The sequence below is a fragment of the Falco rusticolus genome, chromosome 4 (genome assembly GCF_015220075.1).
Source record: "Falco rusticolus isolate bFalRus1 chromosome 4, bFalRus1.pri, whole genome shotgun sequence".
Classification (NCBI taxonomy): domain Eukaryota; kingdom Metazoa; phylum Chordata; class Aves; order Falconiformes; family Falconidae; genus Falco; species Falco rusticolus.
The window spans coordinates 73,667,050-73,684,356 of NC_051190.1; the positions used below are offsets into that span (position 1 = coordinate 73,667,050).

Below are 17,307 nucleotides of genomic sequence, written 5' to 3' on the forward strand. Positions count from 1 at the left end.
GGTGGCGCGGGGCGCGCGCTTCCCGCCGGGGCCGCGCGCTGCCTCCGGGCGGCAGCCGCGCTCGTGAGGCGACGAGAACCCGCGCCAGGCCCCGCGCCTCGCCGGGGAGCGGCCCCCGGACCCGCGGCCGGCGGGGCGGGGCGGGGCGCGGCCGGCAGGGGGCGCTGTCCCGCCGGGCCCGCCGCGCGGGGCAGGGGCTGCCGCAAAGGGTTAACCAGCGGGCGGCGGAGCCTTGCTGCCCCTGCCGGGAGACCGGAGGGGAAAAAAAAAAATAAACGGGGGAAAAAAAAAACCCTTAAAAAATAAAACCAGGCAGGCAGCCGGGGCCGCGGAGCACGGCCGCCTCCCCCCCGCCGCCCGCCCGGGGGGACAACGCGGGACGCGGAGGCCGGGGCGCAGCGGCGGGACGACAATGCAGCAGGCGGAGAAAGCAGGAGGGGCAGCGCGCGGCAACATGGAGGGAGGCGCGGAGCGGGCCAGCCCCTGATGCGGCTCTTTCTCCTCCTCCTCCTCCTCCTCCGGGCAGCGGCTCCGGCGGCGATTCCCTCCCTGGCGGCGGCTGGCGGCGGCGGGTGGAAATGAGCAGGTCGGCGGCGCTTCTCCTCTGCCTGCTGGGCTGCAACGTGTGGAAGGCGGTGACCAAAACCTTAGGGGCGCCCGAGGCGACTCAAGGTCGGTGCGGGAAGGGCGGCGGGACCGGCCCGCTTTGTGCGGCGACCCCCGCGGGGCGGCGGGGGGCTGCATCGTGCGGGCGGCGGCAAACTTGGGGGGCCCGGCGGTTCGGCGGAGGAGCGGGGGCGGCCATGCGAGACCTCTCCCGGCTCCCACCGCCCGCGGAGCGCAGCGGGGGCGCCGCCTGCTGCAGACCCCCCGGGCCCGGGGTGGCGAAGGCAGCCCCGCGGCGGGGGTGCTTTTGTTAACGGAAGGGGCAGGGGCTGCCGCTGGCCTCATTGTGCTGCCCCCTCCCTCAGCGCCCCCGGAGCTATTGCATTGCGACCATCTCCCCCGGTTCCCCCCGCCTCCCCGCTGTGCCCGCTGCAGGGCCCGACGCGGCGGTGAGAGGCGGGCTGAGGGGCACCGGCGGCGGCAGGCCCTGCCACCGGCCGTGTGGGGACGCCGGGCAGCGGGCTGGCCCCCGGGTCTGGCGGCGCGGCTCGGCCCGCCGCCCCGGGACGTTTCCGGGCCTCGGCCGGGCCTTTTGTTCGGCGCGGTGGGCTGCCCGCCGGCCGGGCGGGGGCCTGTCACGGCGCCGGGCGGCCGCTGCGCCCCTGGGCAGCCGGGGAAAGGCGCTGCCCCGGCCGGTCAGGGTCGCCGGCCCCCTCCGCCTTCGCCCGGGCGGGAGCAGAAGCGGGGCAGTACCCGAGCCCCCGGGAGGCCTCGGCGGCTCCCCCGGCACCTGGGGCAGCTCCCGGGTCCTCTGGGCCGGGCCGGGGTCCTGCCGTAGGCTGCTCTGCCCTGATCCTCACAGGTGCCGTGGCGAGCGGTCCCCAGGGCGGCGAGGTGCACCTGCCCTCAGCCCCGGTGGGGGCTTGGCGGGGGGACATCCCCTGTGCCCCGCTTGCCACGGCCCTTGCCTTTGGTGGCGGGGCAGCCCCTCCACCGGCCTCTGACAGGGACCCTGCGGCGGCGTCGCGCCTGCCGGGACCGCGGCTGTGTGGGGAAGGAGAGAACTTGTCTACCTGGGGGTACGAAACGCATTAGGGGGAAATGCGACCTCCCCAGCGCTCAGCGCCAGCCCGATGGCACGCGTTGTCGAGTGTCTGAACATGCCATGTGGGACGAGGTGGTAGGGCTGCTTCGCTTCGGTGGCGAGCAGCGTCCGGTGCCTCCAAGCTTTCCTGTCTCATGTGTCGGTAAGAATCAGTAAGCCCTGCTTGCCGCAGGAAGGAAAATGTTAGAAGTAACCTCTTTGAATTCTGTCTTTTGCTGTATTTAGGGTATACTAACTCAGGTCTAGGTGGGCCTCTGCTCCGATACAGAGTATTCAAAAGGTGTTGGTACCTTGTAGCGAACTCTTCCAAGCTAGGCAATCTGGCATCAAGTGTAATGTCCTATTTCTGCCTTTTTTTAAGGACAAAGCAATAGCAGTTCTGGAATAAGAAGTACTAAACTGTAACTCAAAAGGCCAGTGAGCTCAGGACTGTACTGAGTTTATTGATAAGTGTGCCAGAAAAACAGAACGGTGTTCATCCCTTGAAAGTAGCACTTTGGATATGAAGGTATTATCAAAATTTATTGTAATTTCTGTGTCATATGGAAAATCTTTTTCATATATGTGATCAGAGTGGTGAGGTGTTGGCAGAATTAGTGCTTTTCAACTGCCCTGTTGATCTCATCTTCTGTTGTCAAGCTCAATTCATGGTATGTGGAGACTTGTCTCTATAGCAGCTACATCCATGTCAAGCCTGGTAGCTGATGATTTGAGTAATAGGCAGCTATTTCAGTGAGTGGCAAACGTTTCTATCTAAATCAAATGGTCTAATTTTATCTTCCATGTAAGAACATCCAAGTTTTCATAGGTAGCATAGTTTTCCAAAGTCTAATTACTAGCCCAGTCTTTACTCTTTGGACATGTACATTGGTAAGCGGATATGTAGAGCTATTCTCATATTGAAGTATATTCTGCTGACTATTTACCAGCCACTTACCATGAGCCTTTTTTGAAAGTTTATGCAATGCCAGCCTGTAGCCTTGAGTAAGTTCCTAATCATCAAGCATGAACATCTTCTGGGGAAAAGAGTTTTGGTATTGGGCACAGTCCTTGTTTGTATACTGAGCATAGTAAGTGCCAAGTGGTTGTAAAATCTAAACCGTTTTTCCCTCCTGCCCTTTTAGCACCATGGTGATAGTTGTAGCTACAGGTGAGGGACCATTGCCAAAGTTCAGGGATGTTTGCAGATGTCTAACTTTCCCCTTGCAGCTGGGAAGAGATTAGTGAAAAAACAAGGGATGGGAATAAAGGTGGAGTTGAGAAAGCCAGACAATGCCATCAGGGAGTAATTGTTTCAGCTGCAATATTTATTATTGGACAGTTTACAAGAGACTAGTGCGGAGAGCCCTCCTCGAAGAGGAACAGATTAGATGAGACTCAGTTAAGACATTCCATGCCTGTGTTAACAGACCAAATAAATACGTCTTGGATTTGGAGCTATTTGAAGATGGGATTTGTCATTGGTGTTCTGGTTAAGGAAGGGATAAGGAGCAATGCTTTGCATCAAGCATTTCTCTCTTCTGCTGCTCTCAGCCGTAGGTTCAGACAGTTCCAGCTTCAAATTCTGCTTGGCCAGACTGATTGCATAATCTGTGAATATGGAAAGTACTGGTAATTAAGCTCTGCACTTAGCACCCTATTTAGAAAATTGGATGACTGGCACACTATTACCTTATTTGATTCATTATGCAGGTCTGTTGTGACCTCTGAAGGTCACAGGGGTACCCTCTAAGTTTCTGTAACTTATTTTTTTTTATTACAGTAACAGCCATACAGATGAGTTGTTCATTTTTAGTCAGTGTTGATGCTTAGAGCCCCAGCAGTGAGGTTGTGAGAAATCCATGAAGGTACACTTAGGGCTTGGTAAGGCTTTATCTCTTTAACTTTCCTCAAATGCTTGAAACCTCTCAAGTGTTTCAGGTGAGGACTAAATTATGGGTTTAAGGGGGGTTTTTTTGTGGGGTTTTTTTGTTTAATTGTTCTATCAGGTATTCCAGAACTTGTTTTGAATGCTGCAATAAATGTGTAGAGATTTTAATTAAAACAAAGAAAACAAACCAGCTCTTAAGCTGTATTCCTACTGGGAAGTGGTGGTTTGTCTGATGAGTACAGACAAAATACACAGTGAGTTTTCTTCATATGAGCAGATCCCTTTTAAACTTAGGGAGCCTTAGCAAGGGAGAATGTAGGCAAAATCAGTGTAATTTGAGAAGGGGTTAAATTTCTTTGTCGACTGTATACTTCGTTTTGCAGTAGAAGATGAGGGCGATTCATTTGTAGATGCTAGGGAGGGTCTTTTAAGAGAAAGCCTAAAATAGTGTGTTGCAATGCAGAAGTCCAGTATGACTCCTCTGCTGCAACGAGTATTGGTTTTAATTCATGTCTTCATATTTTGTTAGTTGTTCCAAATGAAGAAGTTATAATTATTTATATTTGAGTAATAAATTGCACCCAATTCAAGGACTAGTAGATTAGTATACTCAGGATATCCCACCTTCATAGTCCCAGAAGGAGATCAGGGAGATACTTCTTTTTCCTAGTATGATGGTGAATAAAAGTTCAGCTGTTGCTGCTTAGTCAGAATCCGCAGCATCTTCTCCTCACTCTGTGCATGGAGGACAGGAGAGTTAATGCTTGAGTGCTGCTGTTTGGAATTGCCTGTCTGCAAACAGCCATTACATTACTTGACATTGTGAAAGCTAATTTCACAACCATTTCAGCTGGACATTTTTTAAAGGCTTCTTCTCTAGACAGCACAGTAACAGCTGTGAGAAGACCTTCAAGTTTTTGGCTTTTTTTTTTTTTTTTTAGTCAGTAATCCCAAGCTTGCAGTTTTACCCATGATAATAAAGTTTAGATGATGCAGAAATGAAGTCTTTCTCTCGTCTTGCACTGCCGTACTGTCTTTTCTCAGTCAGCTGCAAATTACTAATGACCTTCAAATGCAAGTATTTCTTTTATTGAGACCACAAATGGACTCCTAAGAGTAGAAGCTAAATTGCTCTAAAGCAGTACCAAAGTTGTTGTTTTATTTTAGTGGAGGAACAAATTGTTTACTTAGTACAAGATAGTATTGTAAAATCTTAATGAGGATGAGGTATTCGTTGCTTTTATCGGTTATCAGATCCAGGTAAGCAGTAGATATTTTTTTTTTCTTGTTTACCTTCAACTACGGATGCCTGCAAATGCCTAGTAACTGATTTTCTGTCAGATGAACAAATTACCTAGGTGAGCTGAGGGTTTAAAACTGCAGGTTTTTTCTGCTAAACATTTGTATTCACCCTTTTGGCTTGTAATACCTTGCAGTAAGTGATTCATTTTACCTTAAATAATGTGTGTATGCACTTGTCAAGTGACAGCAAACTCACATGCTGGCTTTCCCTGTGGTCTTGTCCACTTGTGTCTTGAGATGGTGTTAATTGCCATGTGTTGCCTAACACAAAGGTTAAAACAACCTTCTCCTTCCCCCCTCTCTTGTCTTTTTTTCTTCAGACCTCGCACTGACACCTCTTACTGTTTGAGACTAGAACCTGGTTCATGAAATTTTTAGGGACGGCTGTTTTCTGTGCCAACTTCTGGCCAAGTGAATGGTTTCAAATAGCAGTCCCCTCTACAGGAGAGGTTTCTGGTGGCAATGAAATGCAGTTTGACCATTATGCTTGTTAATGTAACAGAAGCCTGGGTATATGTATTTGTGTGCTAGGGAGGGAGAAGGATTGTGGTTTTAGGTTTGTCAAAAAAATTAAGAAATCTCCAATGGTTTTGGTGCATGGAAGAGAAGAAATGTCACTCTGCCTTCTGTTAGTACAAACTTCAAATGAGTTTTTTACTCATCTTCTGTGGGTAATGACTGGCTACAGTCTTGCTGCATGAAGAAAACTGAGAGGAAAATGTATGGCAAGGAAACTCGATGCATAGGTCATGTCAGTATAGTATGCACAGTACCTGGAAGCTTGGTGATTCAGCTTTAATGACATTTCTTAACAACCCTGCTTGAAGTTTGGCTGTTGGATAGCAGTATGGCCGGGAATGATGCTGCTTTTCCACATATCTCAGATTACTCTAGTACATTTGATCAATACAATTGTGTCATGTGCCTTCAGCTTATAATTTAGGGGGATAGTTAGTCTTCCAGTCAGCCAAAGGCAAACTAAGTAATCTCTCCAAAATACCTGCAACTTGAAATCAAAGTGTGCACTTTCAGTTTTTCTGTAACATTATACACTGACTACCTTATGCAAGCTGCAATTTTTGTAGGAGTAATTTCCCTTTGCTCCAGTATATGTCAGTTCTGCCTTTAGATATGAAGAAAGGCAACTTCTGAGAGAAACGACACTGTTGGTATTCTGCCTCTCTCACAGGTCTCAACCATTTATCTGTCAGGGATCACAAATAAGGGAGGCAAGAAGTCTGTGTAAGTTGCTGTATTTACTAGAACAAATGAGTTTAATAATACTAAATATAATACATGCTAAATATACACTAAAACATTTTATTTTGGGAAATAACAAAGAGAACTGAATGTTGCTTTTTTTTGTTTTCTTCAGAAATTCCAGAAACACTTTCCTGTAAGCTGGCTTACATTAACTGAAAAGTTAATGTAATATCTGGCTTGTTGTGCATGGTAAGAAGCATTATACACGTGCTTTTTACAAACACAATCTTTATTTTTATTGGAAACTGGAAAGTTACATACATATTTGTTAATACAGAGCCATAAGAATGTGGACATACTGTAATTTCTTGTTGCTTTTAGTAAGTGCATTGAATCTTTCACTTCAGAATACTAAGACAGAATCGTACTTCACTTAATGGTGAATCTAAGCCCTTGAGAGTAGTATTGAAGTATATTTCAACATAGAGCTACATTTTCATTTCATGTAAAATGCCAATGTTGTGGTTCAGATATACCCATGTCACTTTTTTGCTGGTTTGAAGAGCAACAGATCTCAAGACTAGCTGAAGGAAAGATTAATTTATGTACAATATAGTCTGTAAGTTTAGCTCCCTCACTAGCTACTTGGGGGATTTGGTATATTAAAACAACTACTGTGGACATACAGTATATTTTGAATAGAAGCAGTCTCCATAGCAGGGCATAAAATTCCCTGAAATCCAACACTGAAGCTATCTTTCAATTGTTCCTACTCTTAGCTTTTGCAGTTCTGTGAGCTGTCACTGTCTGTGCCATACTATGGAGGCACGCTAGGGAGTGAAATCCTGGCTTTATCTGTTATCCATATACCTCACGCACCAGGAGGTGAAGCCTGCCTGTCTCTGTGAGTAGGAACCTGCACTATGGAAGACTCTGCTGTGCTGGTGTAACGGTTGTTTTTCAGAGGGAGAGATGAGCACACAACAGTAGAGGAGACCCCTGCATAAGCCTTGCTGGACTTGGAGTGGCTCTTGTAGAGGCCTCTCTGCTCAGTGGGAACCAGGCTTGGAGGAGACACAGTGGCAACTGCATTTAGCAGGGAGGAAATGGAGTGCCAGGGTGAAGCCAAGGGGAAGGAAGTAGCTGCATCCTTTTGGCTCTGGGATGACAAAGAAGCTGAATTCATTAAGGTGCAAAATGCTTCCAGTTTTCTTAAGTTCTAGCTGCAAAAGTGCTGACAACTACTGTACTATGTGCCAGGTGTTAGTAATACAATAGCAATGTTTAACAGTAAAGGGGAGCTTACCTTGACAATCAGTAGATGCTGAGATAAATAAGAGGTAGAGGCATAAGGTACTACTACTTTGTTCAAGAAAAGAGTCCTTTCTTCTTAATGCAGTAATTACAGAGGTGGTAGCAGTGTTGGGACCTCCCTCTTGTTTCATCCCATCTTTGTGACTGAATTACTGAAAAAACTGTATTTCTTTCATCCTTTATAAGCAAGGACATATACAGCAATACGTATTTCTCAGGTGATGTTATGAGACTTGCTTGATAACAAAGCAACAACAAATTAAGATAAATGCTGTATTTGGGCTGCTGTTGGAAGGGAATTAATGTATCGGCAGTTTTGTCCATTCCTCTTGCTCTCCACCATGCCATGAAAAGTTGTGCAAAGTGAAAGGTTAAGATCCAACTGTCTCATCTCTCGGTCTGTGCTTGATGGGTGGATGTAAGACTTCTCATGGGAGGGATATGCAATTGTCATCTGAGGTAGGAGGCATCTCGCCTAACTCAGGTGCCTGCAAGTGTCTACATCTTAGCTAGTCATCCATAGACATTTTACAGACATGAAGATCTAATCTTTTCAGCTAATGGGGCTGAGTGTCATTCCTGTCACCTGGAGTAAGCACATTTGGTCAGATGAATTGTGCTGTGTGGATCTTGACTGACTAGCACGGCAGCCTAGACAATGCTGTTTGTACTCCCATTTAGTCATATTAATCCTCCCTCAGATACTGTAACTGGAAGTTTCATCAGCATGGTGTTGCCCTCTGGCTTGGCCTTAGAACTACTGAATATATACTATGTAATAAGCTTTGTGAAGGAACACACACTCTTGGGTTATCTGGCTGGGTTATCTTGCATTTCTCAAGGCTCAAACAAGAGTTATTATCTATTTACATTTCTAAACCATTTGTCTTTGTAACATTATGCTTATGAGCCTAAGTCTTTCACTCTCAAGGGTAAATAAACAAAAAGAATGGTTTAGAAACAAGTAAGGAGGCTTGCAGAGTTGTTCGGGCTTGTCAAAGTGTTTTTTGCCATGTTTTTAATTACCTTTATGTTCCCAAGAGTTGATTTATTCTGGATTAAGCTGCATTGTTACTCTCACCTTTGTGTATTTTCTTTTACTGGCATTTGTGTAGAAATGTGGTAAACCAGATTGAGAAAGTTATCCAACTGAAAACTGCTGTATGCACCAATTTAGCCTTCACCTGGATCATTTCCCCAGTTGGATTCATTGGGAATTACACAATTGCTGTTGCTGTTGCAGAGGAAGGGGCTGAGAAGAGCTGATAAGGGAAAACAAGTACGTGGCAGCAGTGCCATTGATGCAGGATTAAACTTTTTGCAGAATTATAAGAGAAGGTGTAGGGCACAACATTTAGCAAGTTAACTGTTTTAAGAGTTACCGCTCAAAGGAAATGGCTATGGTCTGAAAATAAGACACCACCCCATTGTTCAAAGGAAAAGTGTAAAGAATTTCTTAAAAACTAATTTGCCTACAGTAGATGAAAAAACTGCATAAGAGCAGTGAATACTGGCAGACCTGGACCTAGGTACTGGCAGATGATTTGAGGTACTTTCAGCTGTGACTGTCTCTGTCTCCATCAGGACAGGTTTTTGTTCCTGCCTCGGTCCAGGTTGTACCCTGTGTGGTAGTTTAAACAGAGCTTCATCCACTTTTTCATTTCAAGTGAACTGTGAGGTGTAGTGCTCATGAGTGTTTCTCCTAGTTGTAGGGTAATGGGCAGGTTAGGACCTGGGTCATCTTTGCTCTCTGGATGTCCCAAATGGCTTGAGAGGAAATGATGCACTTTGACCCATTTAAATTCCAAAGAAATGTGGAGGGCAGTACTGGATGTTTAGTTTAGCATTCTGGAAGAGAACTTTTGTCAGCTAGCTGTGAATGTACATTTTGGCATAATGAGCGCGCGATGCCTGATAGTGTCTGGTCACTCCTCTCTGAACTCTGTCAGCCAGCGCAATTCTCACTTTCCTCCAGATAATTGCCTTGCTTTCCTTAGTTACTGCACTTCTGCGTTGATGCCTCCTAGATTAAGGTCTCTGCTGAGAGATAAGAAGTTTTCACTCCTTTTGCTACCCTTCCTTCTTCTGTCCCTGTATTGTTGGCCCTCTCATATCTTGAAAGGCTTGGAGTGCTTTTGTTGCTGACTGGCAGGAAAGTCTGGTAGGGAGTGTTCGTGGCCGTTTCTTGCTTCTGTTTGAGTTGGGCAAGTATTGCTAGGGAAATAAACGGGTCCAGGAGCTCTGGAGACAGGACTGATGGTCTGCAGGGGTGAGGCGGATGAGGGTGGGAATACGCAGGGGGCAGCAGGGCGATAAACTTGCCCAGGCGCAGCGTTGTGTTTGCAGAATATGTGACATCAGCTCAAGATGGGAGCAACAGTTGCTCTCTTCGCTTCCCTCTGAATTGTGCTCCTGGCAAGTTCTGAAACCTGCTGAGTAGCATGCTGACCTGGACAAATATTACAGTAGTTCAAAAAGCTACTTGTGGTAGTAATGTTGATAGACACAGTGAAACACAGTGATATACTTGCTCTTTTAGCTTTACTACTAGTACCCAGAGTATTCTTGCAACTCACCTTATTTCAGCATGTGGTGCTACAGTCGAGGTCCTGGCAAAAAACTTAAGTTTGAGCCAGGTTCATGATGTATGATTTACAGGAGCCAGGGACACAGATGTTTGAAATGAGAGCTGCATTTTCATTGTTTTGCAGAGTGCCTGTGTGGGGACTCACTTTTTTTCCCCTACTGTTAAAACTTTTGAAGAAAACAAATTTCTTTATATTAAAGTTAAAATTTCCTTTGTTCTTACAGGATAGTTATTTCATTCTTTAGTGTACTGCAAGTTAAAACTTTTTAGAGGTAACTATGGCATTAAACTTGATGTAAATATTGTTGTTAGCAGTCTATATGCAAATTAAAAAGACACTTGCTTCAAGCAGCCTGAAGCAGCAGGAGCAAGAGCTTCTAACGGGTTTCATTTCAAGTTTACTTATTGCTGCAAGCTATTGAGTTATAACTGCAGGAGGCTTTGGAATGTTAAACTAGTAAAAGTACTTTAAAATTCGATTATTGAAGGAAGAGAACCTGATGTACTAAAATTCTTGTCAAAAACTTAGTTTTTCCAGACATTTGATTAGATAAGGACTACCTTCTTTAGATCAGATAAGAATAGCAATCTGCTCTGTGAAGCTTTGCCTCAGTGAAAACTACTTGGCACTCTTTAGCTAGGTTCAAAATCTTGCTGGAGATCTTGTTTTAATTCATAATTTTACCTGTGAGTATGTAGTTGATCTTTCAGTAACTTTCTCTTTTCTTTGGGTTTTCTTTGTTTGTTTTTGTTTTTTGGTGGGGTTTTCTTGTTGAAGCATGGTTTACTATTGACAACATCTGCTGAGAGGGCTCAGCTCTTCTGGCAGCAATCAAAGCAGTGTCATGTCACAAGCTAACTTTCTGCACAGAAAAAATCTTTGGGTTTTGAGGGGTGACTGGCTTCATAACAGAGTAGAGTAGTTTTTCTGGCATTGTAGTGGAAAAGTAATGGTTATTCCCATGTGCAAGTTAATGCATGATTTTAAGTGAATACTCTGTATTTTCATAAATTCTTTTCTGGTGAAGACAAATACAAAAAGAGTGTATGTAAGCTGTCAAGATCAAAACTCTTACAGGTAAGTGATAGCCTTGTAGATTCCTTCACAGCAGTAGAAGGAATTTTGTTTACCATGGATGATTACATATAAACAAAGATGCTTTTTAATATCTGATGCATTCAAGTAGTAACTCCTGCATCAGTTAGCCACTCAAAATGATCGAGTGTCATCTTGCCTTATCCCTACCTAGCCAACTGCATTGTGTAAAATCTTAAAGCTGGAATTCTTATGGCCAAACTATCTTGGGTGTTTCTTCAGTCTAGGTGTTATTTAATCTGTGTGCCTGTGCTTTACAAAACTCTGGTGATACTAGCATTTTCAAGAAGGTATATATTGAATAGGAGGAAGAGCAAATGCACAGCAATGTTTCCTGACCATGATGCTGACATGGGGCAGAAATTTAATTCCCTTCACTGTTACTTTATGTCATTTTGTCTACTGCTGTACAGATTAACAGCTAGTAAGGATATACTCTAAATAGGCCATCATGAAAGAGCTTTGGTACCTCTGAGGACCGGCTATAAACAAATAGTATCTGACAGTATCAGGTTGCAGGGCTGATCATTGCTTACTTTCTGGTGTGTCTTTGTGGAGATAGTAGAGTGCATCCTTAATTACTCCAAAACTTGTAAAAATTCAGAAAAGCTTTTAACAGCCCAAAGGCTTTGAAGGAGAAGTGTACGTTTGCCAAAAGGAATAGCGCTTTCTCTTGCTGAGTTGCATCTCTAAGTTATTCTTACAGCAACTTGAGTGTATAATAAAAGTTAGCATGAATTAAAGGGTGTGTCTTTCTTGGAGAATAAACACTCATTGTTTACTCTCTAGTCACAGGATGAGGAAGATTCTTCTACTGTGCAGAAGACGGTCAGCTGTAAAAAGAAAATGCAGTGACCAAGCTGGCACGTTGTCTAGGTCAGGTCCAGGAAGTAAACCAAGGCCACACAAGAGTTGGGTTTTATTTCATACCATTTTTACTTTAATGATTAGGGAGCTTTTAAGATATTTACTGATACTCAGTTATGGCAGTTTCTTCTTGGACCCTGCTGAAATAATTTTCAGATTCAGTCACCCATTTCTTGCCATTCCGTGCTTTGTTTTGTCACATTTGCGTGAGTGTAAAGGGTAAAGCCAGAGAACTGCCTGGCAGTGGGCAGCACAGTGGTGTGTCAGCAGTCTGGGCTCACTTTCTGCCTCCTGGGAAGGCAGACAGCCCCCACCTGCTACACTAATGTTCAAATTTGAGGATTGTTTTGTAAGTAGATACACAGCCACTTGTCCCCAAAATGGATGGCAAGCTTGGTTTCTGGAAAAAAAAACCAACAAACAAAACCACCAACAAAACCCCATATATATATATATATATATATTCAATGAAAGTAAGGGGGGATGGGGGGGTGGAAGGCAAAAACAAAAAGCATAAAAATGACAGGATGGCATGTTGCAGTTGCTATATAGGAAATGAAGTTTGGGTGGGTTCCAGCTGCGAGTACTAAAAAGTTTTTTCTTTTCCCTCTTGCTCTTTCCCTCACCTTCCCTTCCCTGTTGAGTTGAGCTGAATTTGTAACTTTATTTCAGTCTGCCAGAAGACAACCTACAGATTTGTTTACATGACTACTTTTTAAAATGTATTTCAAACATGCTCACAAGCTTGATGTTGCTGGTAACATTAAAATCTCATTTCATGGTGTTAAACAGCAAGAGGATAAAACACCTCAAATCCAAGATGCTGTTAAAAAATCAGTACTTGTCTGTAGCTACAATGCAGAAAATACCATAAAGGGCAATTATTTTAATTCAAATAAAAATATTTAATTCAAAAAGTGAAGCAACGCAGGTAAATGTTTATTTCTGAGAAGTTTGCTGATAAGTAAATTATTAAAATAAGATGTAAATTATTAAAATAAAAACTTGTAAATAATGTTCTCTGTGCTCTTAGTATAATGCTTGGGTTAGCTTTTTTATTTTTAGACACAGACTGGTGAGCCATGATTTTATGAAGTAACCATGTATTGCATTCACTGGACCTCTTTGCCTGAGGGGGAAATAAAAATATTTTATGTTTTATACCATGTTAACCAGAATAGGGAGAAGAAAAGAACTTAATGATATGTCCATTGATCCCTCTCCTTGTCATGAGTTATTAAGATACTAGCATGATTGGTTTTGTTAAGTTTTAGGGTTGTTTTTTTTTAAGCCTTGTAAAGGGGAAAACAAATGCAAACATAGCGGGGTAGTATATTGATGCTAGGTATGGTCTTCGCACCTTCATTTATCTCAGTTTGCATGAACTGCCAGGTTTCTAAGACAAAAATGGGGAGTCAGTATGATTAGCTTTCCTGAATGACTGAACAACTACAAATTTAGTGTTTGTTGGAATCCTCCTGTCTTTTGCTAGAAAACAGAGATGGATACAATTGCGGGTTGGAGACCTCAGCATTCGTGCACACATGTGCAGACGTGCACACATGCTTGTGTTGTAAGGCCATATGGTATGAATCAAAGCTTACCTCACAGTAGTAAAACTGTAATGCATTTTCCACCGTTTTCAGTTATGTGTTCATGGCATGATATTCTGTACTTTGAACAACTTACAGTGATTGTCCTTGTAAACGGTCATTATTCTATGAAATTAATGTGTTATCCAGAATACTTGGCTTCAGTTTTGTCCTTGGATTACTGTGGCTATTTCAATAACACCAGAAGATGTGTCGTCTTTTCTGCTCAGTTGCTTTGTTCGAAGTAGCTCTGGCTTGCAAACGTACACAGATGTGTTTGTTCTTTCTTGTTCGTGGCAATAGATTTGAAATAAACCCTTGCTAGCAGATAGAATGAATTGAGTGTATGGGTTTGTGTACTTCCTTGTTCAAGATTTTTAAACAATCTGTTGAGACCTCTAATTAAGCATTATTGGCTTCTGGTCTTTTTTTTTTCTTGCAGTTTTTATGGTATTTGCATACTGTTATTGGGAGTATTTACATGTTTCCAACTTTCTCAGAAAAAGTCAATTTTTATATTAGAATTTTAAATATTTCATGTAAACCTTTATTGCTTAGAATTTTTTTCTTTCGTTCTAGTAGCTTATGACAATTCAGTCTCTAGTCTGTGATAGTGCCTTCGATACTATTAAAAATTATCCTTTCTAAAAAACACAAATATGCTTAGCTGACCTATTTTATATCTTTTTGTCTGTATTAAGGTAAGTAGGAGTTCCAGAGGTAGTTAAGATACGTCTGATTCAACATCCAGTCAGTTTTTAGGGTATTTACTCCAAACTGGTGAATTCTGTGTATTTCTATTTTTTTTTCCCAACTCAGTGGTGCTTTGTGCTAGAGTCTGTGTGATTCTCCATTGATGTTTTGTGACCAAAGTGGGGGGGAAAAAAAATCATACTTCTGATATGGTATTATCCTGATGTAAGGTAAGACATACCTTGTAAGAAGAGAATGAGAATCTTGTGGATATTCTTAATACACATAAAAGTGACAGAATAAAGTCTTATTCTGCAAGTTACATTAGTGAAAATTAGTACTAGTAGGTTCTTCTTTGGTAATGATAGTAGGTCCTTGGTTTCTAACTACTCCTGTACTCTCAATATACCTGTTTGGAACTGATATGCTCTTGTTTTTCTTTATCAGAAATAGAAAGTATCAAATAAAATTATGCATATTTAGGTAGCATAATGTCTTCTATATTGATCTTTTTGTACAGTTTGTAAGCACACTCATCCATCTCTTCAGAATATGTCTGCTGGCTGAATCTTCTGCCACACTTGTTTTTGACAAGAGAACTTCTGTTGCCAGCAGGTGTGATATAGAAGTTGGCCTTGGTGAAGTGGCCAGTTACATCTTCACACAGTCATGACCACCTTGACTTTCAGAGGAGGTGAATGTCTGTCCTCCTCAGCGTGCTCCTGTGGTTAGAGCAAGGAACACAGGCAGGCCAAAGTATGAGGGAGATGAATAGTTCATCAGGGAGTTGTGCTAAGACCTACTTGTTTCCTGAGTCTTGTTTCTGGAGGCTTTCCATCCTTGTGGCAGTTCTGGAGACATTTTATGCTTTGTCACATTCACTTGAACTTGCCTCTGACCAGTGTCTCCAACTGTGCGTTATATAAGTTGTATTACCTGGATGTTTACTCATAGTTAGTTGTCCCTGACAACTCGGCAATGTTCCAACCTGTCCTTCCAGTTGCTTGAAATACAGCTTCATTTCAGCTTCTGAAATACTCTTTTCCATATCTCTTCTTCTCCCAGATTCTTAATCTATATCAGAAGGGATTGAGAAGTGTTGGTTGCTCAGTGGTTCCTGGAGAGAGATGCTGAATGTGTAGGTGGTATAAGGCATTTCACTGGCCTTTACTACCATGCAGGGGTGTGCGTAGATGGGGCTGTAGCTAGAACAGTATGTTTCTGTGTGTTTTTCCTACTTGAGAGAAGCTTGGTTAGCTTGACAGCCATGGCAGTACCTCATGGCTAATGGCTGTTGAGGTGTTGGTCAGTCCTTTGTATTCTTTTTGACACATTGCACGCAGACTTAGGTGGTCAGTTGTGTTGGCTTTCTGCCAACTGAGGATCCTAAACTGCGGCTTCTTTGGGGTGGGCTGGTGTGGCAGAACATACAGTAGTGAGCAGGCTCTTCGCATTCATCCCAGCCCCACTGCTGCTGCTTTTTGAGTAACTGCATCCAGGTCGTAGGGGCCTGTGCAATAATTGAAATAAAAGGGTGATTCTCATGAACATTTTGTGAACTCACCGAGGGAAGTGAAAAAATCATCTTGTTGGCTTCTGTGCAGTTGTTTTTGCCTTGCTGCGTGAGCTTGGAACAAATGTCTCGTTGTTTTGCTGTCGGTGCTTGCAGGAGGCAGATGCTGGGCTTGCACTGCCTGCCACCACTGTAACTTCTTGCTCATACATATATATATCTGTAAATCTGTATTTCTATGTATCTGTAAATAGCAATAGTGCATGAGGGCTCCAGTTAGTGGCTGGGGTTCTGCTGGGCTGTAATCTGTCGAGTTGCTGCATTATTTTTTTCCTTTTTCCATTGCCAGGGAGCTAAATAGCAGAAGTTCTGCTTTGTGACCACTTCTAGTGCTGTAAGCTGCACGGTAGGGAAAGGCAAATAAGGTAGAAATAGAGGAAAAAAGCTCATGTGGAAATGCGAGTAGTTGGAAGAGGTAAACAGAATAGAACAGATTACGTGAAAGGTACTCTGTGTCTTACTGGTTTTGTTCTAATGGTAAGAGAAGAATGGGTCCACCCTTGTTTGCCAAAGGCTGACATGCTCAGGACTGCTTCAGAACTATTGTCCTGCAACACTGAGTGGGAGCTGGAGGGTAGTTTACTGTTCATTAGATCTTACTGACAGCTTGGGGTTGATGGAAGTGGATACTTTGAGATGAACTAAATTTAGTGCAAGGTTGTGAAATGACGGGGTAGCAGTTTATCTGTCTCTAAATGTTAGCTTCTCTATCCACGTTGGGTTTCTCTGCTTTGAGAGGGTTCGCACTGCCAGATATAGGGGCTTGATGTAGTCATACATGATGTTTGTATGATGGAATACCCTTCCTTCATAGGTGCAGAAGAGAGAAGCTTATGGGAAAAAGGGTATTTATTTCAAGAATTATAGACATAAGCAATTATTTTTCTTACTCAATTGCACAAAAGCTTCTGTCCAAGGTATTCTCTTGAAAGGCAGTCTCCGATTGCTGTGTGGTGCTTGCTCTTCGGGTCTTGCATTGCTGACCTTGTCTCTGATCTGATTTCACTGTGGCTGGGTTTTAGTGCTATACATTGGTCTTTACTTTCTGAGCATGTTTAACAAGAAACCCATGTGTTGTGTGCTTGAGTACTGCCTCAAACTGCTCTATTTTAATAACAGTACTCAAGGTTTTATGCTTTTGTTTGTCCCTTTCATTCAAGAGTGCCATTTGGCTCTGTCCTTGTCCCTCCTCTCTGCATATCTTCTCCCTCTAAGAAATCGTACTGCTCTCTTCAGCCCTACCGATCACATCTATATAGGTCGTGTCCAAGTCTACATTCTCGTTTAATTTGATTTCTCTGTCTGCCTGGTCTCAGTCAGCTCCTGGCTACACAATAATTTATTACAAGTGACAGATTTGGAGGGGGAGGTCCTCTGCTGTGTCGTACCTCTGACTTGTACTGACGGCAGATGATCCTGCTGTGACATTCCTCTGCTTGGGTGTTTTTTAAAAAGTTCCAGGGTGAAGGAAATTACATGCTCTGCAAATTATAAAACCC

The 17,307-nt window shown here is 43.5% G+C and overlaps 1 protein-coding gene across 3 annotated transcripts in view; it reads left to right on the forward strand.

The window, feature by feature from the left end:
• The first annotated feature begins 243 nt into the window (after positions 1-243).
• Positions 244-17,307, forward strand: part of FAM171A1 (family with sequence similarity 171 member A1) — a 90,465-nt gene continuing 73,401 nt past the window's right edge. For 2 of the 3 annotated variants that reach the window (XM_037385454.1, XM_037385455.1), the window contains exon 1: positions 244-672. In XM_037385454.1, coding sequence (XP_037241351.1) covers positions 579-672 — 94 coding nt within the window. In that variant the 5' untranslated portion in view covers positions 244-578. The remainder of the gene's footprint in view (positions 673-17,307) is intronic. The other variant, XM_037385453.1, reaches the window with a different exon arrangement.